The sequence below is a fragment of the Zeugodacus cucurbitae genome, chromosome 3 (assembly GCF_028554725.1).
Source record: "Zeugodacus cucurbitae isolate PBARC_wt_2022May chromosome 3, idZeuCucr1.2, whole genome shotgun sequence".
Lineage (NCBI taxonomy): Eukaryota > Metazoa > Arthropoda > Insecta > Diptera > Tephritidae > Zeugodacus > Zeugodacus cucurbitae.
Genome location: NC_071668.1, coordinates 41,756,473 through 41,783,007, shown reverse-complemented (window position 1 = coordinate 41,783,007; position 26,535 = coordinate 41,756,473). Strand labels below are relative to the sequence as shown.

At 33.9% G+C, this 26,535-nt stretch overlaps 2 protein-coding genes across 2 annotated transcripts in view; one reads left to right on the top strand and one right to left on the bottom strand.

The window, feature by feature from the left end:
• The window catches only part of LOC105219934 (lysosomal thioesterase PPT2 homolog), a 45,990-nt gene extending 44,267 nt beyond the window's left edge, over nucleotides 1–1,723 (top strand). The window contains exon 9 of the transcript XR_008470460.1: nucleotides 12–1,723. The gene's annotated coding sequence lies outside the window, so the exon portion shown is untranslated. The remainder of the gene's footprint in view (nucleotides 1–11) is intronic.
• On the bottom strand, nucleotides 1,378–26,361 carry LOC105219938 (prolyl endopeptidase). The gene is made up of 8 exons (XM_011196294.3): nucleotides 25,937–26,361; nucleotides 25,607–25,877; nucleotides 25,419–25,552; nucleotides 5,959–6,118; nucleotides 5,788–5,907; nucleotides 3,998–4,078; nucleotides 2,164–2,828; nucleotides 1,378–2,106 (listed from the first exon to the last, which is right to left on the bottom strand). Exons 1-8 carry the CDS (start codon nucleotides 26,272–26,274, stop codon nucleotides 1,710–1,712), a joined length of 2,166 nt encoding a protein of 721 aa, XP_011194596.1. The 5' UTR covers nucleotides 26,275–26,361; the 3' UTR covers nucleotides 1,378–1,709.
• Between the last annotated feature and the right edge of the window lie 174 nt (nucleotides 26,362–26,535).

Sequence of the window (26,535 nt, the reverse complement as noted above, 5' to 3'; positions counted from 1 at the left end):
ATATTTTTCAGGCTACAAATTACATCGGACTTAGGAGTAGCAGTTTCACTTATTTTCGACGTACTAAACAGTGTCACCCATGATGCCCTTGGATCTACACAATGGAGAGTTAACATAGTGCTCGAAAAAAAAATATTGAGGCGCAGAAGTTGCTTATCCGTCTTCTGATTTGACTATGCAGTATTATGATTGTTAATTTATAAATTTTGAACGTTCGCAATAGCACTAAATTTATTAATTTAAATGTAAAATATTGTTAAATTATCATCTATATACAAATTACTGTACCAATATTTGTAACAATCGTAATAGTAGAGAAATTTAATTTGTATTGTATAACAACACAAAAAATCAATACTTAAAACTTTTGAGAAATTGTAAATTATACAAATTTAATAATTAATACGAACTTTATATGTAAAATATGTAAATTTTGTCAATGTATAAATGATAGCCGCAAAAGCGTTTGTAAAAATGAAGGTTTACTTTGTGCTGATTGCTAATCTTTAAAAATTAATCTATAATAATTATTAAAATGTAAAATACAATACTAATTTATAAATGTAAATACCTCATACCATTAAATAATTAAAAATAAAACAATTTCAATTTTTCATTTTTAAACGAAAAAGTAGGGTGACCTATGATAGAAACCATGGAGACCAATGAATATTTAAGTAACGAAACGGTGACCCAGCAAATAACCAATACATTTACTTCCTGTGACTAAGGTGTGATCCTGAAAATGATAAATCGAACAATCTCCACTGATAGATGGCTGATTAAATAAAAAACCACTACAGAGGGCTCTGCTAACCACATAGTGAGTTGTCGAGTAAAGTGCAAGAAGTTTTAAGTGAGAAGTTGAAAACTCGTATAATGATTAATAAAGTGTTCAGTTCTTTAAATTAGAAATAAAGACAAGTGTATAGCCATTAAATAGTGACTTTTATTTGACAATTCAGTGATCGAACTTAGGGTAGAGTTTCAGCGTATTTTCATATATATATATATATATATTTCAATTTTCATTTATTTTTTTGTTTAATGTTCCTCTATGCTGTTTTGTTATTAGAATATTTTTTTTCCCTTTTTTCCTCTTTAGTTTTACAATGCCCGATTGATGTTTGTTAATTTTGTGCGGCGCTCGTTTTGTGCTTTTGTCTTTTGATAGTGGGGGATTGAATTGCAAGATTTTTCTCTTTCTCATAAAATACTGATTTTTTGTATTATAACATACATGAAGCATAAATTCGTTGGATAACTTTAAATAAAATATGTATTATTTTATTTGAATTTATTAACGAAAACAAGAATATACCAAAATGGATTTTGATATTTATGCTATACAACAGGGATGTAAATAAACTTCGAAAGTGAAATATCTGCAAGTAGTTATATATTTCCGAGAAAAATATTATTTTTAAGTAAAATACATTTACATTTAAAAATATTCAAAAAAAATTAAAATAAATACAGATAAACTCTTTATAGTGTTATATAAGACTTTAAATTAAAAAATATAAAATAAAAATATAACAATTTACATTGTTTAACTATGATTGATGTGCCTTCAATTTCTATTATTTAACTCAGAATAATCAATTAATTAATATTCAATACATAGATTTTTGGATCTGCCAAATCAGAGGGGTAAGTATTTTCCAGCATCATTTTGTATTTTACTAACTAGCACATAACATATAATGTTAGAGATTTACAACATCAACATTGATAGTTTTGCGTATAAAAGTAAGAATATCTGCAGACTCTTCTATCCTCTTCGAAGTAGGTTTACCAGCACCATGTCCAGCTTTACTGTAGACACGTAGAAGAATTGGATTTTCTTGAATAGAATTTTGTACTGCATCCTGCAGAGCTGCTGCAAATTTCAACGAATGTAATGGGCTAACACGGTCATCATGATCAGCTGTTAGAATTAAACTAGAAGGATATTCTTCACACTTTTCTTTTGGAACGTGAACATTGTGCAGAGGTGAATATTTCAACAAATTTTCTAGATGTTCTTTTTCATCAGGGTTACCATAATCGGAGCACCAAGCATGTCCAATAGTAAATTTATGAAAACGTAACATATCCATGACACTATTGAGAACAAATTTATTTTTATTATAATTTAATTTTCATAACCAATTATCTTACCCAACTTGCGCGATGGCTGCGCCAAAAAGATCGGGTCGTTGATTAATGCAAGCACCAACTAACAGTCCTCCATTGGAGCCTCCTTGTATCACAAGACGATCTTTAGTTGTATATTTATTTCTAATTAAATATTCGGCGGATTCCTGGAAGTCGTCAAAAACATTTTGCTTGTTCAAAAGTCGACCTGCATTGTGCCATTTTTCGCCGTATTCCCCACCTCCTCGTATATTCGGGTATGCTAATATACCATCGAATGTATCCATGAACATTAAGCCTGTGGCAGAGAACGAGGGTTGCAGGCTTATATTAAAACCACCATAACCATATAGCAGACATGGTCGAGGCGATATAACTTCCTTCTTTTTGTGTATTATAAACATAGGTATATTTGTCCCATCTTTACTATCATAGAATACTTGTTTTATTTCATAGTCATTTTGGCTGAACCCATCCAATTGTAGTTTAATTTCGCGAAATATTTGTAGTTGTTTATCTGGTGATCCGAAATCGTACTGGTAAATAGTCCCAGGATTTAAAAATGATGAGAAATTAAAGAAAATTTCAGAATATTTTTTTTTGCCAGATACCGCTACAACAGTTCCTATATCCAAAGGAAATTTTTCAACCAACTCTCCAGTTTTAATACAATTTGCTTGAAGTACACTCTATAAAATAAGAAAAGTAGGAATCTTTAAATATTAAATAAATTCGCAAGCAATTACAATCAAACAGTTTCATGAGTAAATTATTTTACTGGGTATTTAGATGTTTTTTTTATCGAATTTTAGTATAAAACCAAAACATATCGTTCTCAACGTTATTAAAAAATATTAACTTATATTCAGCTATAGAATAGAAAATACTGACCAAAATCTTAAAATTTGATATATGGAAGCTAGACTTTGGTCGATTTTTAGTCACAGTGCTAGAACTAGAAAGCGAATTTGGTATAAATTAGGCTTATTTGCAATACCAATGTTTAAGAGGGCATAGGTGGACAGTACTGAAATTAAAATGTACAAAAATATTCCATTTTCAATAAGACCAAAAGTGAACAAAATCATAATACCACAATAAAGTAACTTATTACGGACGGAACTCTGGGGGCTTACTCTGTTTTGCGATGCGAATGAAATATTGTTCACATTCGCAAGAAAGATACTATGTAATGCGATTTACGCATTGAAATTTTCCTTTCGCATTTGTTGTACTCTATAATTCAAATTTCGAGTTGAAAATAGGATTTTTTTGCTATAAGACGCTATCGTAGCACATACAAAATGTAAGTATTATTAATGTACATAAGTAAAAACTCATATTAAAAAAGTACGGAAGGGCTAATTTCGGATGTAACCGAAAATTTTATACCCATATGTATGTATATGGGAGCCGACGTTTTTAATAAACCTTTAACGATTCTTTTGATGAGTTCATCCTTTTTATCCGAAGTTTTTTTGTGCGTTCCCCTTTATTAAGCTTTCAGCAACTAATTTTTGCAGTTTAATATTATTCAGTTCGAAAATACCATAATTTTATAGCAATTCTAGTGGTAATTCACAATCACATCAAAAGTACATCGATTGAAAATAATTTTCGAGAAGTAATGACGATATTTTGTACACACGTCGAACTCTGAAAATAACTTTGCTTTCATTAGCCTTCCAGAAGGAGCCAATTAGGAAAGCATAATATTCAAAAAATTATAAAACTGGCAAAGAAATAAATATCAATTTTGTAGGTATCCCATTATTTTTAGATTACAAAAAATGGAAATAAAAACACCTGAAATTATAACATACATAAACAGGTTTTAAATACATCAATTTTTACTCACCTTGACATCTTGCATATAGCATAGTAACAATTTATCATTATCGACACATTTTGCCCAGTCTAGTACATCGTTTTTTTGTTCCTAGAAAAGTTTTACTTATATTTAATACAAAATAATATGAAAAAAGTATTAAAAAAAATTATTCGCAGCTTACTGCTCTATAAAATTAGAAATATTATGTCGAAGTTTGTGACTGTTGACTTTGATGGAGAATTATTGCCTGCTTTATATGCTAGGGAATCAAAAGACGAATGTCTTCCGATAGTTATTTTATACGGAAATAAAAAGCAAGAAAACGCATTAGGAACAGAACTGGCAAAAGCGGTTTGGTATGGGGTTTCAGAATCTTTAGGATAAGGTACAAATTCTTTGTGCTATACTACATCACCAACACAGGTCGTATTAATGGCACTTGTGTAATTCTTGAATAAAAATCAGTCAAGTGACAATCTCGAATATTCAGGTTTTTCAAAAGTTCCAAAATTACTGGAAGATTGTTGACCCAAATGATATAGAGTGCTATAAAAATAGAATTGATTTGTACCTGACTGTTTCCGAAACAGAAAACATGATCATATTTTACGAATCTGAATTGATCAAAGATATAGTTCGAGGTGACTATCTAGAACTAATTCAGCTCTCAGTGATTATTTGAGGTGGCGATAACAATCGAATATGGATACGGAAGCAATGTTTGATATTTGCTTATTCATCGTAAAATTCTATGTTAAGTCATGACTCAAATGTATTTTGGTTCTAAAACCACCTTTTCAGGATTTCCTTTTTTAAGTCAATGAAGAAAAATCGGTGCAAAGGTCTCCAAAACTGTTTTACAGAAATCTATCATCTATGGTATTTAGCCGATGAAATAGTTGTTTTGTTTTATTTGATTCAGACGTATCCAAAGAATTTAAAATAAAAATGGTTTAAAAATTAAACAAAGAGAATCTGTTGACCTATCGTAAACGCTGAATAACTTGGTGGTTCATTGTTTCGTAAGTTTCATTATTAAATATAAGATAAGATAATCCCTTTATAATCCATATTTTTTTAAATAAATCAACAATTTTCTTTAATTTTTTAAAGACAAAAACATCAACCATTTTGTATCAGTAAAAGTAAAGCGCTGTTCACCCAGCTTCAAATTGATAACAATTGTTTTCTGTTCGAATAACCGTCTTTATGGCCAAGTTAATTGTCTTCGTTTCAAAAAGCCATGAAGAAGATATCAGTACTGTGGGCAGTAAGCGATACCGCTGAAAGAACGGTCAAGAAGATGCAATAATTTCATGGTTTCATTATAGTTAAAGAGGAACAAAAGAAATTTGTAGAATAATATTTTTTATATTAATAAACTTCTAATCTTCTTATATTATATTTACCAAGTACAAAAATGTATATTTTATGTTCGGTATCAAGTCGGTTCGGGTTGTCATGTTTCAATCGCATTAATACTTTTTATTTATGCTAAGGTCATTTAGAAAACAAATAGAGAGTATGCGATTGAAATTTCGACAAATAAAAATCTTGCCTTATAACGTGGGACATCCTAACCTTCATGTCAATTTTATTTTTAATTCATTCAATTGTTAATATTCGTTTTTGTGACAAATGTTTACGGTTTCACATGAAAAAAATTACATTTATAATTATGAAAATTTTCGAATATGTAAAAGTTGGTGTTATGAAACACACAAATGAGTGAGTTTTTCCATAGGGAATAATATTCACAAGAAGCTTGCAATAAAGCTAAACTAATAGTAAAGTAGTTTGTAGTGATTATAACTTACTGGAATGATTGTCTCCCAATATTCTTCAGCAGGGTTTTCCAAATCAATGATAACAATTCTATAGTTGGGAGAATCCTTGTTTGTCCTAAAATACATTTTCGGTCCAACATTGGTAATGTACTGAAATAATTAATTTGAAATTGAAATAAACTGAATAATTTAACTTCTTACCTCATAATCATATTCAAATTTATCTATCACTTTTATCACATTTAAGCCAGATTGTATTTTGTCGGCCTCATTTAGGTCAATGTAATAAAGTAGATTATCGCGGCAACCTTTAACTATGGGCATGATCAAATACCTTCCACAATCAGACACGACAGCTTGTCTAAGAAAAAAAAAAACAAATAATATTTAATTAACATAATATTATTAAAGATACAATTGTTGTGTGTGCGTACAAAGGCAAAAAGTTTGAGTATGCGAAAATAAATAAAAAAAAATACTATGTCGGGTCTAATTGGTTAGCTACAGTCAGATCCTAATTGCTTACTGCAGCTGATAGCTACATTTTTAATTACAATAACTATGTTATGACGACCGTTGTTTGATTAGTTAAATGTCCAATATCTCAGTACGAAATACGAAATACGGTTCCATATTTATGCCCATATTATATATATGGGCATTTGCGTCATGTCGAACGTGACAAACGCACACATTTCAACTAAAAAAAAATGAACTAAAATGTCTTTTAATTTTGACAGTAGGATTTTATGTTCTTTACGCGAAACTGTATTGTATTTCTACGTCCTGGTTGTAAAATGATCGTTATGAATTTAATAGGAGAGAGTCTAAAATTTTTTACAGTGAAGAAAAGTCAGTGAGGTAATAGTTCATATATAAACAGTATGTCAAGAAAGTGTTTTGACAAGAGAAATATGTAGTTGACCACAGGAATTATGTTCTCTTGTCAAAATACTTTCTTGGCATACTGTATGCCATCAATTCCTGCGGTCAACGACACTTTTGATCAATGATCTGCACAAGAGAAAATATGAGATTTCGCTGGTAATGGAGAGAATTTCGAAATTCTTAATTTCTTAATTTAGAATTTTTCATAATAATTAATCCAATATACCCGAAGCAAAGCAAGGGAAGGAATTAAAAATGAACCAGTATTAAAATATTATCCAAAAATATCAAATCAATCCGAGTAAAATTATAATCGATATACCTTTTGGTCGTTCAGCCCATCAGGCTAGGTCAGTTCCAATTTAAAACTTTAACCGCCTTTATCTTAAAACCCAAAATTATATATATATGGGCATTTCCGTCATGTCGAACGTGACAAACGCACACATTTCAACTAAAAAAAAATGAACGTCGATTTCAGCTTATTGTGAGACAATATTCAAATGTTTTTGATTGTAAGATGTTGTGCATTGATACCTTTAAAATTGGTATGAATTTCTCCCAAAAATAATTTATAGTTTTTTTAGTTAAATATTTACCATATTCGCACAGGACATTTTTTTCCAGCATAATATTTATGTTGTTTATTTTGTTATAATACGGAATTATTTAACAACTAGGCCAGTAAAATCGTTTAAAGAAGTAGTAAATGTCTTTATTTTTGAATAACATTAAATAACAAGAAACACAACAAAATTTTTCTATAGTATGAAATGAAAATAGTATTATGAATATGAAGCAGCTTTTACTTCTTGACCATCGCAACAAAAGAAATGCAACTGGGATATACCTGGAATGCACTTAACCATTTTTTTATCCAAATTATAAATAATGGAATGATTTTCAATCTGATGACATAAAATTCATTTTAAGCACAGTTGTACTATTTTGTTTTTGAAAAGCATTTTAATTTTGTTTTTTGTACCAATAGGAAAAATAAATATTTTCGAAAACCAACTTAATTTTAGTTAAAAGAATCAAGAAATAAAAATGTTATACTCTAGCTTATCACTTATAACAGCAAATGATTTTCTGCTGACAACCTTGTTATAATGAGCACTCTTACAGCTTTATTCTCATTCCCTCACAAAAATCACCACTCTCACTACTGTGAGGTTTTTGAATTTTGTAATGATTACCTTATTCTGGCGAAAATTCAAAAGCTCAAATGCTTCTAACTTCTGTGGCGTGTGAAAGCAGCGATCACAGTTCAAAAACATCTGTGATTGTTTTGTTTTGCATCAATATTTGAAAACAAATACACTAGTCGTCACAATTATTTTGACGAAACTCTTTTTGACTATTGAACTTAGCGTTGCTTGAAATCGTCAAATAACGGTGCGAAAATGAGGCGCAAAACAAAGAATCTATTTTTAGCTATGTGCATGCCAAATTTTATTTCGTTTACCTTTTGCATTCTTTTTCTGCTGATAAGAATGCATGCAGACATCGGCTTTTTGCGTGGCACAAGTATTTTGACAGCATCTTTATGGAAATATTTTCACACTTTTAAGCACGCGAGAATTAAAGAACTTCTGTGTTTAACTTTGAGCAATATTAAACGTTGTTATTAAAATAGAAAGGTATTAAAAATTATTAAATAACATGGGAAAAACGGCTAAGCTAAGTTTGGTTACCAGATCCTCAATGGTAGCAAAGTTTAACGCTGGAATAGCAGTCAAAGACATTGCCAATGAGTTTAAAGGGTCGCGTCAAACTGTGTACTACCAAATTAAAAAGTTTAAAAAGCATAATGACATGCGTAAATTAAGAAAATCAGGTGCTAAGCGCAAAACAGATCTCAGTGAAGACCGAGTCCTTGTACGGGAATTAAAAAAAATGTTTTTCTAAAGCCCCAATCCGAAGCAGATCAATTTAATTTGACAGCTAAAACACCAATTAGCGAGCGCACAGTCCGTCGACGATTAAAAGAATGTGATTTTAAGACTTATAAAGTCAAGGAATTGCCATATATAACAAAAGAAAACAAGCTCAAAAGACTGGCTTTCGCAAAGGAATATGTCCATAAGCCAAAGGAGTTCTGGAGGAGCGTTCTATGGACAGATGAAAGCTCCTTTGAGTATAATTCATCAAAAATTAAATTTTTTGTAAGATTACCAATGGAACAAAGGCAGAAGGCGGACCGTTTGCCAAAAAGTAAGCCATGGTGGAGGCTCTGTGATGTTCTGGGGATGTGTAGCGTATAATGGACTGGGTGACTTCGTTCCTGTCACTGGCTCGATGAACCAAGACCAATATTAACGAGTTCTAAATGATAATGCATTTACTTCTGGAGACAGGCTTATTGGTCAATCCTTCATTCTGCAACAGGATAACGCCTCATGCCACAAAGCCAAGATGATAACAAAAATTTTGAAGGATGTTGGTGTTACCACTTTGGACTGGCCACCTCAAAGTCAAGATTTAAATATAATTGAAAACGTCTGGTCTCTTATGAAACGTAAAATTTAAACGTAAAAAAACAATATCGTTGAATAAAACCAGAGAGGAGACAATTTCTGAGGTCAGTTCCCTTTGGGAACAGATATCTCCAGAGATTATCCAAAATTTAATCGATTCAGTACCGGGGCGCCTGGAAAAAGTTATTGAAACTCAAGGAAATTATATATTTTACTAAATTCCTTTTTTTGCCTTTAGTTTTTTTAAGTTTAAACTTTGTTATTCACATTAATAGGTACTTGTCAAAATACTTATGCCACAACATGAAAATTACTTTAGCTTATATTTTTTGAAGTTCATATGACAAAATGTTGAATTCATTATTATACTCTCGCAACAAAAGTTGCTAAGAGAGTATTATAGTTTTGTTCACATAACGGTTGTTTGTAAGTCATAAAACTAAACGAGTTAGATATAGGGTTATATATATCAAAATGATCAGGGTGACGAGACGAAATCTGAATGTCTGTCTGCCCGTCCGTCCGTCGGATAACTTGAGTAAAAATTGAGATATCTTGATGAAACTTGGAACACATGTTCCTTGGAACCGTGAGAGGGTTGCTTTCGAAAATGGGCAAAACCGGACCACTGTCACGCCCACAAAATGGCGAAAACCGAAAACACATAAAGTGTCATAACTAAGCCATAAATAAAGTTATAAAAGTAAAATTTGGAACAAAGGATCGCACTAGGAAGGGGCATATTTGAATGTAATTTTGGGAAAGTGGGCGTGGCCCCGCCCCAATCCGGTTATTTGTATATATCTCGCAAACCAATAAAGCTATGTAAATCAAGCTTTCTGCAGTCGGTTCTCTTACGTACCCCACCACACACCATGAAATTAGTTGAAATCAGATAATAACCACGCCCACCTCCCATACAAAGGTTAGGTTGAAAATTGCTAAAAGTGAGTTAACTCAGTAACGAAAAACAAAACTAGAAACATTAAATTTCAGATAAGAAATGGCAGATGGAAGCTGCACTCAGATATTTTTATAATATGGAAAATGGGTGTGGCATCGCCCACTTATGGGTCAAAAACCAAAAAACTTGGTTTGTAATTGTTTAATTACATCCCAATAGTATTTTGTGAAAATAGGCCAAATCGCTTCATAACCACGCCTACTTCCTATATACCAGAACTTTGAAGACGATTTGAATCGTTTGCTTTACAATATATAAAGTAAACACTAGTGAAGATATCGATGCAGAACTTTGCACAAATAGTACCTTTGTAGTGTGGTTGCGCCATTCTAAAAAAACCCGAAATCGGACCATAGATTTTCAAGGCCTCATGTATCGAACATGAGGACCGCGATGCTTCTAACCTAATATTAGGGTTTCCAACTTTCATTATAATATAAATAAAGTTAAATAAATAAATTGCGAGAGTATAAAATATTCGGTTACTTGTTTTTAAGTTTGAGTTATATTAAACCATTGCAAAGTTACATAAAAGCTTAAACCATTTGTTTTTCGTCAAAATAATTATGCCCACTAGTGTACATCGAATAAGCAAAGAATTACATTCATTTCGGTAATTATTCGCAAACGTATATTGCACAAAAAAAGAAGAAGGAAATATATTGAGCTATATTTAGCTTGACCGCTGGATGTTTCATTCTTGTGGCCTCTTCGGGTCCTGGTGCTTGGTCAGTTCAATATACCTGATTAATTCAATTGTATTTTTAATCAACATATTACATATAAACACGGTAAATATACTTTCTTTTAATTCTTGGGGGTTTCCTTTATCTGGAAAATTTGAACTGATGGCTCGAAAAATAATAGGAGTTCGGAAGGGTTTTTTTTCTTTTTGCATCTGTTCTTCACTCGTTTTTGTATTTTCATTTTCTTCAAGCAATTAAATATTTCCGCCATCAATGACTTTATCGTTCGATTTGTTATCCCTGGGAAGTGTTTCAGTTTTTGGTGTTTCCGGTTTAGTAATGTCCACACCAAGGCCATCAGATATTTCTTCTTCTTTATTATAGTTACGCTTTAAAGCATGTACCAATTCAACGAAGATAGCGTCATCCATAAACGATGGATCTTTATCACCATGCACTTTACCATCATAATTTTTTATCAACTCCTCAATGAATTTACCACCTTTATCTAGTACTTCGTCCCCCATATACGGGATGTTGTGTAGCACAGTTTCATCTTCAACCATGAAGTTTTGCTGTGTTGGCGCCCAAGTATACATTCTTGGTATTGGTGTAACAGCATTTATTATACAAATAGGTACCCTTTGTGGTCCTGCACCATTGTAGCCAGATACCTCTGCTCTTTTTATACATCGCCTAGAAATAGATGAAATTTTACATCAAAATGTTTAAATTTGCAAAATTACTTACATTTCTTGGTTATCCATTTCAAATTTGTATTTGTTTATTATTATTAACCGCTGTTTGACAGCAAAACGCTTTTCACCACGTGGTGACTTTTTTTAAGCTTTTTTCTTATGAGGTTCGACCCAGAATAGCTTCACAAAATTGCCTCACAAGAAATCTCTCAAAATTTTCCTCTCATCTCAGTTATGAGGCTTTTACAGAATAGGGCTGTTATTTTGATTTGTTAGCCAATAATTTTCGCCAAAATCTATTTGAATAGGCATTTCAGTGGAATTTAAAGTGCGGTTTTTGTTCCTATGTAAATAAATAATGTAAAACTATTTATTTACATACTTAAAGTCAATTTTATAAGACAAAAAATAATTTTAAATTTTTAAATTCCACACCTACGGTGTCGCACGTGACCAATTTTAAGTAATTACCAAAATTACAAATTTTCTGATTTTTGAACAAGGTTTTTTTTTTTATTTTAATTGTATAAAAATTTACTGTTTATACCCAAGGGAACAAATGTCGCACGGGACATTGAAATATAAGATAATAAGAGAACAAAAACTTACATTTATTTGAAATCGCATGCTTTCTTATGAATTTTATTTTGCTCTTTGTACCCTTATAAAGATTGATATGTTTCTTTAACAATTTTGACTAAAAAACAAATGCAGTAGAAAAATCGAAATGAGAAAAGTAGCTCCTATGTGACTTGGTTTTCATATATCTCGTAATTGGTTTTGAATAAATTTAAAATGTATTTAATATAAAAAATTTAAATATTTTTCTATGAAAATATGCAAACACTTTGTAATTCTAATAAACTTCAATATTTTGACGTTCTGGCGGAAAAGCCCACATATATAAAACATTAGTGGTACTCATTAACGTCGCAATTATATAAAAATGGTAAATTTGCAATATGACAACACAAGTTAAATGAGCACTCTTTGGCAATATTGTGACAATATCAGCTGATTGTGAATTAATTGTAAGCTTGCCATGAATGCCACTGAAAATGGTCTAACATATTTGCAAGTTTGTCGTAAAATAAAATGCATGTAAAAATTAACAGCTGTTTTACGATATTGCAATTTTGTGATGTTGCCATACGTTTACGACGTTAAATGAGTACCACTATTGTGAAGTGATTTTGTTCAAATTTTGCACACATGTTTGGTAAAATATATGTTCTATTGCTAGAACATTTATATTCTAAGGTTAGGCATACATTATTACATAGCATACAATATTACAACAACTATCAGATTCACTTGCAGATTCCAATGAGTCTCGATTGACGCTTTTAAAAAAATGAGCTGACTATGCAAATTATTTAAAAATGTCCTTTGGGAATTCAAAACAAGATGTTGTTGTTGAGCTGAGCTATGCAAACTTTTTAAAAATGTACTTTGGAAATACAAAATAAGATGCTGTTGTAGGTATCTTATTATATATTAAATGAATGAAAACGAGTCTTATATGTAAGTACTACGAAAACATTCTTTTAAATAGTTTTCATTTGTACATCCATTTTCCAGATGTCTTATGATTTATTATAAAAGTTTCATACTAATTTCCGAAAATAAATGTTTGATGTATAAAAAATTTTAATCAGGCAGGTTTTGTAATTCACTTCCGAGTGAAATTCAAGCAAATTCACTTTGAATCCGATATTTGGTGTTCTGATTTTTTTTCCAAAATTAATTTCGAGTGGAAATACTTGTTCTGAAAAACGAATTCGCAGGGAAATATTCGAAAATAATTCACTTAAATTCAGATGCGCGCATACATGTAACCAAATTAAAGGGATTAAAATATGCACCACAAATATTTGAAATTGTACAATTAATAATTATTGTTTGTTGATATTTGTTAATTTTATAATAATTAGAATTTAATTAACATGCCCGAGGCTTTAATAAAAACACACTGATCACTACGAAAGGTACAATTATCCAATACCGTGGGATAATGCATCGCAAAAGTATGAAACTTCGTTGGGAAATGACGGACAATTCCAGCGAAGATGAAGCCATACACAGTAACCACAGTAGCTTTCTTGTGTCCTCTTCATGATACAAATTAAATGTTATGGCGATTTTTGTTATGAGTTAAAATACTTTAAGCAGTTTTCATCATAACTGAATTTTTCACATTTTTTTAAATACACCCTTAGATGCTCCTTATTATAGTGATCCTTAGTACCGAATTTTTTTCGCTGAATTTGGCTGAATTTGGCTTTGGTTACTTCCAATGGCTGTTTCCAATAAAAGGACATCCGTTAGGTTAGGCTGAAGGCCTGGTCCCTGTTTCACAGGAGATCCACTTGGATAGCTAAAGCCAGTCCGTTCTGATTCTGATTCTGCAAACACCTCAAAAAGACACTCAAGTGACGACAATGCGTTTTGAGCACTTTATGAATTTGTACAGGCAAGTAATTTGTAATCGTGAAAGTTCAACCGGTTCTCCGAAGTTTGTCATGTAAGATGTTTCAGCCACAGTCAGCGAAACCTGGACAATGAAGGATAAAGTGTCTGGATGTTTCAATCTCTGCATTTGCACCCGTGGGCTAGAATGATATCGCAGTCGCACAGGTACTGGTCGTTGTCCAATGCCTACCTTGTTCATTCAGCGACCACTGATCCTACGCAGATCGTGGGGCACCAGCTTGTTCCCAATCTGATGAGATTTTAGCTTGGGTGCCCTTACGCGCAAGCTCATAGGATTTGCAGTTCCCAGCGATCCCGTTATGGCTTTGGATAGACAGCTTTGAGCGAACAGTCAGCGAGCATATTTCCAGGATTGCCGCTCTTTTAAGGATATACATACACTGCTCTAGATATTCCATCTCACTGAGAATGATAGTGGTTTTCGCGACGATACACCTTGCGGCAATGCTCACGGCAGCTATATGCAGTAAAGGAGTGAGTCCCAAGACATGTTCGAAATGCACCATTAACCCTGCAAGAGCCACTCATTGCACGCTCACTTTTGTGGCTTAGTTTAACTACAGCTTTCAATTAACATTATTTTTTAGGGGTAGCAATGGTCCGAATTTGTCCATCTACAACCTCCTCTTCTCTTCTTCTTGACTGGCGTAGACACCGCTTACGCGGTTATAGCCGAGTTCAAAACAGCGCGCCACGCATCTCTCCTTCTGGCAGTTTGGCGCCAATTGGTTATTCCAAGCGAAGCCAGGTCCCTCTCCACCTGGTCCTTCCATCGGAGTGGAGGTCTCCCTCTTCCTCTGCTTCCACCAGCGGGTACTGCATCGAATACTTTCAGAGCTGGAGCACCTTCATCCATTCGAACAACATGTCCTAGCCAGCGTAGCCGCTGTTTTTTTATTCGCTGGACTATGTCTATGTCGTCGAATAACACATACAGCTCATCGTTCCATCGTCTGCGGTATTCGCCGTTGCCAATTCTTAAGGGACCATAAATCTTCCGCAAAACCTTTCTCTCGAAAACTCCTAGTGCCGTCTCATCGGATGTTCCATCGTGCACGCTTCTGCACCGTAAAGTAGGACGGGAATGATGAGACTTGTAGAGTTTGGTTTTTGTTCGTCGAGAGAGGACTTTACTTTTCAATTGCCTACTTAGTCCATAGTAGCACCTGTTGGCAAGAGTGATTCTGCGTTGGATTTCCAGGCTGACATTGTTATTGCTGTTATTGCTGGTTCCCAGGTAGACGAAATTATCTACAACTTCAAAGTTATGACTGTCAACAGTGACGTGGGAGCCAAGACGCGAATGCGCTGACTGTTTGTTTGACGACAGGAGATATTTCGTCTTGTCCTCGTTCACCACCAGACCCATACGTTTCGCTTCCTTATCCAGTGTGGAGAAAGCAGAACTAACGGCGCGGGTGTTGTTTCCAATGATGTCGATATCATCGGCGTACGCCAGTAGCTGTACACTCTTATAGAAGATTGTACCTTCTCTGTTTAGCTCTGCAGCTCGTATTATTTTCTCCAGCATCAGGTTAAAGAAATCACACGAGAGTGAGTCACCTTGTCTGAAACCTCGTCTGGTATCGAACGGCTCGGAGAGGTCCTTCCCGATCCTGACGGAGCTTTTGGTGTTGCTCAACGTCAGCTTACACAGCCGTATTAGTTTTGCGGGGATACCAAATTCAGACATCGCGGCATAAAGGCAGCTCCTTTTCGTGCTGTCGAAAGCAGCTTTAAAGTCGACAAAGAGATGGTGTGTGTCGATCCTATTTTCACGGGTCTTCTCCAAAATTTGGCGCATGGTGAATATCTGGTCCGTTGTTGATTTTCCAGGTCTAAAGCCACACTGATAAGGTCCAATCCCTTTTTGTGTATTGGGCAGAGTACACTGAGATTCCAATCGTCAGGCATGCTTTCTTCCGACCATATTCTGCAAAGAAGCTGATGCAAGCACCTTATCAGCTCTTCGCCGCCGTATTTGAATAGCTCGGCCGGTAATCCATCGGCACCCGCCGCCTTATTGTTCTTCAAGCGGGTAATTGCTATTCGAATACAACCTCCTCAGTGCGCCAAATAATATATATACCATGTTTCATTAAGATTTCACATTTTTTACTCCAATTATCTCTTGCTCGGACTGATTGACATCCGGACAACTCGTCTCGTCATCCTGAACAATTTAATATACATATGTATACACAAACAAATATACAATTTCTCTACCTCGTTTAGTTTTAGGCGTTAAAAACAGCCGTTAGTTGGACAAATCTATTGTAATTTGCGCAAAATAGTGCAAGAATGATAGAAGACAAGATTACGACAATCGTTTACAGTTAGCTTTTTTGTGTTTTGAGTTCCTGTTGAGTGACAACTTTCACGAAAAATTTACAAATTGCACGGTGGTACAAAACAATAAAACCAAAACAAAGAGCTGAAGTCACGGCTAGTGCTTAATTATTATTTAAAATTCTAAGTGAAAAATGTATTAACTTGAAAAATAAGTCTGCAATAGCGGAATTAAACAACAAAAAAGTTGGCAAAATGGCGCCTTTAGTATACCGTCCCACGATTTCGGGGTTAAAATGAATATGGGCGGATAGAGGAGGATCTCCAGATTACGAATATACATATATAATTATTGCCGCCGCAAACTTATAGTTTCTGAGATATTTGCAATTAAAGATTTAAAATTAACAATTTTCAACATTGTTATTCCTCTTTGATAATCCCCGGTGTTGGCTCGACCAGGGTTATTTTTTATTTGACAATTCTTCTGTTGCCTATTCCCATTCGTGGGTCGTGAACGCTTCAGTCTGTCGTAATCTTGTCTTCTATCATTCTTCAAATAGTGCGAGGGTATACAGATAAAAGATTTATTTTGAAGTGCATATATTACTATTTGTATTATTTTAGCTTACGCATCATATTTGCTCAAATTTGTACATTTTGTACATTTTTGTAAAAATTTTGGTTTTGAACAAAGTATATTCAACAAAGTGAACTAACAGCCCTATTCTGAAAACCTCATAACTGAGTTGTGAGGAAAAATTTGTGAGGTTTCTTGTGACGTATATTTTGTGAGTCTATTCTGGCTCGAACCTCATAAGAAAAAAGCTTAGAAAAGTCACCAATTGAGGTGAAAAGCATTTTGCTGTCAAACAGTTGTTTCAAAAGAAATAAATTCAAAATAAATACAAATTGATGAAAAATTTGTAAACAAATGAAGCAAATGAAATTGCGTATTTACAGTCGAAAGTTAAAAAACAAAAGAATTATAAAACAAGTAAGGAAGATATGGTTTTTGACCCATAAGTGGGCGAAACCACGCCCATTTACAATTTTTTATACCATCACCAATTAAATGTGTTGCACGTGCATTCTCAAGCGTCGCATGCTTGTGATATACCGTTATAACGGTTCTAATGTTATTCTAATTATCTAATTACGGTATGGAAAACCAGTAAGGGATAGTGTGGCTTTGAAATATGGAAATCTGAGACATAAAAATGGCAAAAATTCTTTATTTTTCAGGATTTCAAGCTCCTTGCGCAACCTCTAAATCTTTTTTGATTGACCGAAAACTTTGTATATACTAGTTTTTTGGCTATTCTCATATTTCTAGGGGGAGCGATCGAGAATCGGAATACTTTGGAAAATAAGGGCCACCCTAACCTACATATATAAAAAATAAAAATTCTGACAATTTTCGGTGTCATGGAAATCAAGTTTATTGGTTGTACTGTCAGAAACAAACCAAGAACATCAGGGGTGACAAATTTGAAATATTATGATCAAATTTATTTTGATTTGCCGTTAAAACAAAATATAAATATTTGGATAAATATAATTATTTTTAAAAGAAAAGATATGAACGCTAAATGACGTAATTATTGAATATAACGGAGAAAAGCGAGAAATTCTAAGTTCACAAAATAGATAATTCAGAATATATCATGGATCATCGAACGTGTTTTTACAAGTTTCACACAAAAACCTTTGGCTTGTTGTTGTTGTTATCACAGGGTAACAAAATGCTAAGTTGTTGTAAACCTTGATCTATTCCTGAGCGAATGAAGTCAATTTGGCTAGAAATATGGCGGAGAAATAAGCAAATGATCTGAAGACTCGCAGTAGTCAAAAGTATTTACACACATTTTTTGCGTCAAAAGTATTTACACACGGCGATTTAGCCTTTATCCTTTTATTTGGTTTGAGCAAGAGTAGTAATTTGATTTTATTGCATTCATAACAACCTAATTCAGCCTTAAAATATAGAAGTTGGTAAATAAAATGCCGCTAACAAAGGAATTATCGATTATAACTAGATCGGAGACTTTTACTAAGTTTAAGACTGGGGTTTCGGCTCGGAGTTAGTTAAAATTCATAGAATTTGATGGAATACTGTTTATAATGGTATAAAAGAGGACACGAAATATTGCAAGGGCAAATTAAAGATAAATGGGCGGAAACCTGTGATAACTCAAAGAGAATACAGAAGATTAGTAGGAACTGTCATACAAAATCCCACAATTAGTCCTGTTAACATTGCAGCAGCATCGAATCAGAATATTGCGTGAAGAGTCACTTCTCATGACCTTAAAAAATTTAACATAAATACCTGACGTTTGGCAAAAATTGGTCAATATTTCCGAAAATAAAAGAGTGATAATGCTGAGTTTTGGTTCCAGGGCTTGTTTAGCAAACGCTTTATGCATTTACCACGTGAAAATAAAAAATGAAGTTTAAGCGCTAAAGAGTCGGAGGTGACATGCTGATTTTTTGGGGAAGTTTTCCATACATAAATTTTGGAGATTTGCTACTAATTTAGGGACCCTAAATCATACGGATATATCAGAATTAACATTACCATGCGATTATTGTGGTTAGTCGGCCTTTTCCAACTATTTACTACATTTCACAACAGCACAATGCTCAATTTCATGAAGGATCTTTACCTACAAAAGTTTAAAATGAACCAACTCAAAGTGACCACCGCACAGCCCTGACCAAAACTTTATTGAAAATATTTAGTGTTTCGATAAATATCAGAGGACAATTGATATATCGTCTTACCAAACCGAATTCATTTGCTCAGGAATAGATCAAGGTTTACAACAACATAGCATTTTGTTACCCTGCGACTACAGCAAAAACAACCAAAAGGTTTTTGGGTGAAACTTGCAAAAACACGTTCGATGTGTTTAATTAATATTTTGAAGTAATTATGTGATTAAAATTTATAACATTCCAAAAACATTCAGGTTGTTTTGGAATCTGATAATTGTTGGAATCAGAATTCAAACCGACAAAAAGTCATGAATTCTGATATTATTGGTTTGATGTTCGAATCAGAAATTTTATTGGTTTTAGGTGTCCTGGAAACCAATTTTATCGGTTTAACTATCAGAAACAAACGAAGAGCTTCAGAGCTGACAGATTTGAGATATTTTGGTCAAATTTAAAACTAAAATCAAACTATTCTAAGAAGTTGTCAAAATAGGTAATTCAGATTAGATCATAGAAATATCTAACTTTTTACATAAAAGTTAAACAATATATTTCTACACTTAAACATGAACATGTTTACAAAAATATAAATACCACTTTTGACTTCCTTTGAGCATAAAACGAATTACTGTGATTCCCTAAAACTTTCTTTAACTCGTTTGCGCTACTTTCATTGCAAAATAAAATAAAAACTGAAATATTTTCAAATTTTAATTCTATTTTCGGGTTTAATTAATATTTGAATAAATAGTGGCACAGTTGATTCGAATATTGGTTTTGCTTATATTCGAAAAAAAAGGAAAATGCAATCAGATGCTGTGACACAATTGAAAAACAGAATTGGTGTGCCATTCTGACAATTAAGAAAATCTGTCTTGGATTTTACAACACATTGTCTTGTTAATTTTGCCCTATGAATACACACAACATGATAATATAATTTTTTCTTTTTTCATTCTTTGGAAATACAGCATTTTCACACACAGTGTCAAAACTTTGCTGTCACCAAACAAAATCTGTTATAGTTGAATCATGGAACACACCAGAGAACGGCTTCCGTTGAGCGCAAAAATGTTCATGCACCAACAATACCCGAACTATCAGCCTATTCGGCTCAAGCGCTCAAACAGGCATTCGTGAATGTTTTCGCTACTGAGCTAAATTCAGCTCAATTGCAGTAAATTCGTTTGCTTGCTGAGTTTATTCACGCTCGTGTTGAAACAGCTCTACTCAGGCGTTCGCTCATTCGGCTCAACAATGATCGTGTTGAATGAAAACAAAAACACAAAAGTGCAAACTCAACGCCTATGAGCAAACTCAATGGGTATGAGCAAAGTCAATGGGTATGAGCAAACTCAACAATAGAACACAATGTGTACCAAATTCTTAGTGCAATGCATGTGACGCATAAGCTGATCGCGAACAAAGCATACAAAAACAATATACATACCAGAGAACTGCAAAACTCAATTCTTCCTTGAATCAGCTCATATGCAAAAGTTTCTATTCACTTCCAATCACTGAGCGAAAGTGAGCTAAAAATTTAGTGAAGTGAGCGAACGTGAGCTAAACATTTTGTGAAGTGAGCAAACGTGAGCAAAGCATTTCGGACCGAAGGCTCATGTGCTGAACACAAAGACGACGACACGACACGACGTAGCGACGGCTGACCACAAATGTCGCTTTGAAACCAGCGTCTTGAACATTTTGAAGACGGCAGCGACATATCAAACAGCAATTTCATTGTTGCCGTACTAACATCTTTCACTTCAATAAAATTTACATATTTAGTTTAAAGTGAAATTATTTACGCAAAAAATGTAAAAATTGGCGATTTATTTGTTTTAAATAATCGAATGTTATTATAAATGATATATCAAAGCTATTTTACGTTTCTATTGGCAAAATAACGTCATACTTGTGAGAACTTTGAATAATTTTACATTTCACATGTTAGTGGCAGCTCTCCAGCGGGCATTGTCGTCGGCAAAATTAGAAACATTTCTAATTTGGCGGCAACGTCAACTACAAGCCTGTTGTCGCGTAGTCGTGCTGTTGTCAAAAAATCTGTCCCCATAAGAACGCGTGTATTTTAATATTTGACAGATGTCGCTCGTCGCTTGTCGTCTTCTATCACACATCACACTGTATGCGAATGAGTGGTGCGGCAACATGAGCTCATTTTTACTCAACGCTGTGTTTCGCTCAGTGATTGGAATTGAATAGAAACTCTTGCGTATGAGCTGATTCAAGGAAAAAGTGAGTTTTGCAGTTCTCTGGAACACACCGAAATCTTTACGCTCTTCTATCAAATCAAATCAAATATATTTGTATTTTAATAGGAATAATGAAATATATGGATATAGCACATTATTTTCTTTTTGTGCTGTTTATTATCACATATTCGCTGCCAGATGTCAATTTACAAAACCTGATTAACTATTTATTTAGAAAAATGAATTGTTTTGGTATACTCACAAGCATAGTGTATTTAACAAAGTGAACTAAGTATATGACATTTCATTTTTTAAGCAAAAATTACTTATTTTAAAAATCACTTTTCACTCTATGTTTTATGTGTTTACAATTATACGGAAAACGAGCGCTGCCACATTGTAGATACCATATATAAATACATCCATACATTCATCTTTTTGCGAAAAATCCTCTTTTTTTGTCAAAATACCTCTTATTTTATTTAACAAACTAAATTTTTAAAAATCATATCGAGGGCAGTCCCTTATGTCGCTAACACTTGTGTTGGCTCGACCAGGGTTATTTTTTTGAAGCGCGGCCGATGGCCGCCTGTGCAGAAAGGAGTTCTACGCGAGAAAACTTCGGACACTCCCGGTTTTGGCTCGACCAGGGTATTTTTTTTTAAGCGCGGCCGAAGGCCGCCTGTGTAGAAAGCTGTTAAACGCAAAAAAATTGTCTATATTGTCCTACTGTTACTAAAGGGTGATTTTTTAAGAGCTTGATAACTTTTAAAAAAAAAAAACGCATAAAATTTGCAAAATCTCATCGGTTCTTTATTTGAAACGTTAGATTGGTTCATGACATTTACTTTTTGAAGATAATTTCATTTAAATGTTGACCGCGGCTGCGTCTTAGGTGGTCCATTCGGAAAGTCCAATTTTGGGCAACTTTTTCGAGCATTTCGGCCGGAATAGCCCGAATTTCTTCGGAAATGTTGTCTTCCAAAGCTGGAATAGTTGCTGGCTTATTTCTGTAGACTTTAGACTTGACGTAGCCCCACAAAAAATAGTCTAAAGGCGTTAAATCGCATGATCTTGGTGGCCAACTTACGGGTCCATTTCTTGAGATGAATTGTTCTCCGAAGTTTTCCCTCAAAATGGCCATAGAATCGCGAGCTGTGTGGCATGTAGCGCCATCTTGTTGAAACCACATGTCAACCAAGTTCAGTTCTTCCATTTTTGGCAACAAAAAGTTTGTTAGCATCGAACGATAGCGATCGCCATTCACCGTAACGTTGCGTCCAACAGCATCTTTGAAAAAATACGGTCCAATGATTCCACCAGCGTACAAACCACACCAAACAGTGCATTTTTCGGGATGCATGGGCAGTTCTTGAACGGCTTCTGGTTGCTCTTCACCCCAAATGCGGCAATTTTGCTTATTTACGTAGCCATTCAACCAGAAATGAGCCTCATCGCTGAACAAAATTTGTCGATAAAAAAGCGGATTTCACATTTCGAACCGAACACTGATTTTGGTAATAAAATTCAATGATTTGCAAGCGTTGCTCGTTAGTAAGTCTATTCATGATGAAATGTCAAAGCATACTGAGCATCTTTCTCTTTGACACCATGTCTGAAATCCCACGTGATCTGTCAAATACTAATGCATGAAAATCCTAACCTCAAAAAAATCACCCGTTACTACTACTGTGATAATTAAAGTGAAGTAAATAATTAACCCAAAAAATAATTTAGTCATTTAAAACAATTAAATTTTTCATGAAAATGTCTCTCCCCTGCCGTATTTCCAGACAGTTAGAGACCAGGGGAGATACTATTCATCATGGCACCCGGACCGGAAGTCGTGAGCTGCTTGAGTCTTTATACTTTCTTGCGTGAACTTCTGAACATGACCCCTTCCCCACCTCCAGCCATTACCAGCATCAACAAAACCAAAATCCTCGCAATCCAAACAGAATCGCTCTTACCAACAGACGCTAGTTTGGACTGAGTGGACATTTAAATGTTAAAGTCCTCTCTCGATGAACCAAAACCAAACTCTACAAGTCCCTTATCATCACCGTTCTGCTTTATGGTGCAGAAGCATGGACGATGTCAACATCCGATGAGACGGCACTAGGAGTTTTCGAGAAAAAGGTTTTGTGGAAGATTTACGGTCTCTTAAACATTGGCAACGGCGAATACCGCAGATGATGGAATGATGAGCTATACGACGACACTAACATATGTAGTTCAGCGAATAAAAAAACAGAGGCTACGTCATGTTGTTCGAATGACGAAAGCGCTTCAGCTTGGAAAGTGTTCGATGCAGTACGCGCTGGTGGAAGCAGAGGAACAGTAAGCCCTCCATTCCGTAGGAAAACCCAGGTTAAAAGTGACCTGGTTTCTATTGGCATTTCCCATTCACGCCAAACAGCAAAAAGGAGAGATGACTAGCGCGGTCAAATAGATGCGCCTATAATCGCATAAGCGGTGCATACGCCAAATATATATACATATATGTATGTATATATAAACAAGATCAGGTTGGCCAGACTCTCCCCATGCCAAATCTTCTTTTGAGAGGGCAAGGGTATATTACGTCTTTAAAAAGTCAGAAATGTTTTTGAAATATCTTAAGATTTTATATTTAATATTTGTTTCGTTTATTTATGATAAAGAGTGAATTTATTGATTTGTTATTTTAATTTTCGGGTTTATTCATCTAGGAAAGAGAGAGAGAGTACCTTTAATTTGTAATACTATTTTAAATTAATATTTTGCTTTTGGTAAAATAATTATCTACCATAAACTTTACGTCTCTCCCCTGGCCGATGTATTTAACCTGGTCGTCGAAAAAGTAATGAAATGTGTATTAAGTGACTTGCCCTTACGTGAGAAGATAAATAAAAGAGGCAAAAATCATAATATAGAGGTTTCATGACAAAAATCCAAAGTTTTTCTTTGGCCGTTTTCTCTATACAATTGAAACCTCTTATCGTAGAATCACCCATATACATACATACTTGATGCGAAGTCGTTGTCGTTCTTATCGTCGTTTCGTTCCTAAATTGGTATTCTTGAAGTATATCGTAACGCCTATGAAAAGTTATCGAAATTTGTCTACATATTTTGTATAGTATACTTTAAGGAGATCTTTTCCCATATAAAAATGTCTTTCTTATGCAACGAGACACATTTTTAAAGCAGTCCTTGATGGATTTTATGCTATTCTATATTGACTCTAAACAGCGATATCACTGTAATTATTGTACTTACGTACAACAATGTTAGTCTTCCATCTTTATTTGATTTTTTAAAAGAAGTAGTGGTGACATCTGCGTCCTCCAAACTTTCTTCTAAAATATGTTATACTTCCAGCGTCTCATGCTCCTTGCTTCTGGCTAATCCGACTACTCTAACTAGTAGTCCAGCCAAAGGAGACATGGGTATCTGTTTATTAACTCCTCCTCTTGTTGGAGTACTATTTTTTTCTTCATTTTGAATTTTAATATCTTTCATATCTTAAATATATTCTTAGATATAAAAATGCAATTTTATTAATGCCAACAATTTCCGACGCGAGATGGCGGTGGAATGGATTTATTATAGTTTTTTTTTTTTTTTGAGAAAAAATATCCCTCCCAAAAATAGAAATTTAAAGGATTTATCCCTTTTCTAAAGTCCTTGGCATATGCAGGATATTTTTCCATTTTAGAAATTAAAATTTCAAACTGTTTCCGATTTGGAATTTTCATTTTCACTTCAAATATTCCTTCAAACGACCGCGTCGTTTCTATGTCGCTCACAATTATAGCAACGACAAAAAAACGACTGTTTCTATGTCATTTCTATAGTCGTTTCAAATTGGGGAATCTTAATTTAATTTCGATAAATGTCGTTAACGCCAACAGGAATGCCAAATAGGCGTTCTTAAGTCGTTTTAAAACGATAACGACAACGGGAATAGGGGCGAATAACTCCGATCAAGAATATTTTTATGTATTCCTGCTCTGGAGAGCCTCCGGTCAGAGTTGTCAAACCCCGACCGCCAAAGTAATCAGAATCGTGCCACTTTGTTAAATACACTATGCTCACAAGTTGTTTCAACACTAAATACACTTTGGGTATATTGAGTCATTTGAAAAAAATCATAACACCGTTTTGGAAAGTTAACATCGAAATTAGAATTAAAGTTCAAAATTTCTAAAACTATACATCACTGAACTTGAAAAGTTACTCACATTCGCCAAGAGGGTTCCTCAGGAAACTCTGCGATCAAAACATCTTCATTTTGGTTTTTTCCAACATAGTGATAATAAAGCTTTTGATTTTCGTTTTGCTTTACCTCTGCCCCATCTGCATATTGATCATATTGCTGTAATATATACGATTTAATTAATGCTTGAAAATTTATACACGAACGACATACCGCATAAAAGAAACCTTCGTTATCGATCGTCCAAGAAATTTCACTAAATTTTACTTTTTCTAATGTCTCTTTCAGATCCTCTCCAGTATTTACATCACGAATTTTAATCTTTAACCAGTCTGAACCATTTTCACTTATTCCATATGCCATGTAATTTCCATCCTCAGAAAAAGACTTTTGAGATAAAGCGACCGTGCCATCCTCAGACCATGTATTGGGGTCTAAGAAAACTTTCGGTTCATCTACGAGCTGCTTTTGTTGAAATAGAACACTATAGATATGAAAAATTTAACAATAATAAATAAAACGAAATTATAAAAATTAGTTTACTTCTGGTTCTGCAACCCCGTATTAACGTAAAAATAATAATATTTTCCATGCTTTGTTGGACAGCTATATTTGGGGTAATTCCATAATCTTGTGAGTTTCTTTTCAATGCGATCTCTATCACTTCCTTCCTCAATAAATTTTCTACTAATTTTATTTTGGTTTTCTATAAAAATTTTTGTTTCGTCAGCATTTGGATCCTCTAACCAGCGATAAACATCAGATACTTCAACACCGTGGAATTTATCCACATATGAGAAATCTTTCCTTGCTACGGGATATTCCATTTTCGACAATAAATTAGAATAACCTCTTCTCAAGAATCGCAAAATCATAACCATAAGACTCTGTTCAAACGCGGAAATTTTATCAAAGATGACATGATACGAAACCAAAGATGACAAAACTCTCTAATTTTCCCTCAAACCGAATTCCCTGATCTCTCAGTTGGTAGCAATACGAGTTGAAGGAATTTTTGACAGCTTCTGTCAGAAAAGGCGGGATGCCAGAAATAATCCCGCTAAAACTATTGAGAAAATCAGTGCGAAAGTTTACTTTACGGTGAAACAAGCTTTTAAACAATTCTTTAAAAAGTCAAACGT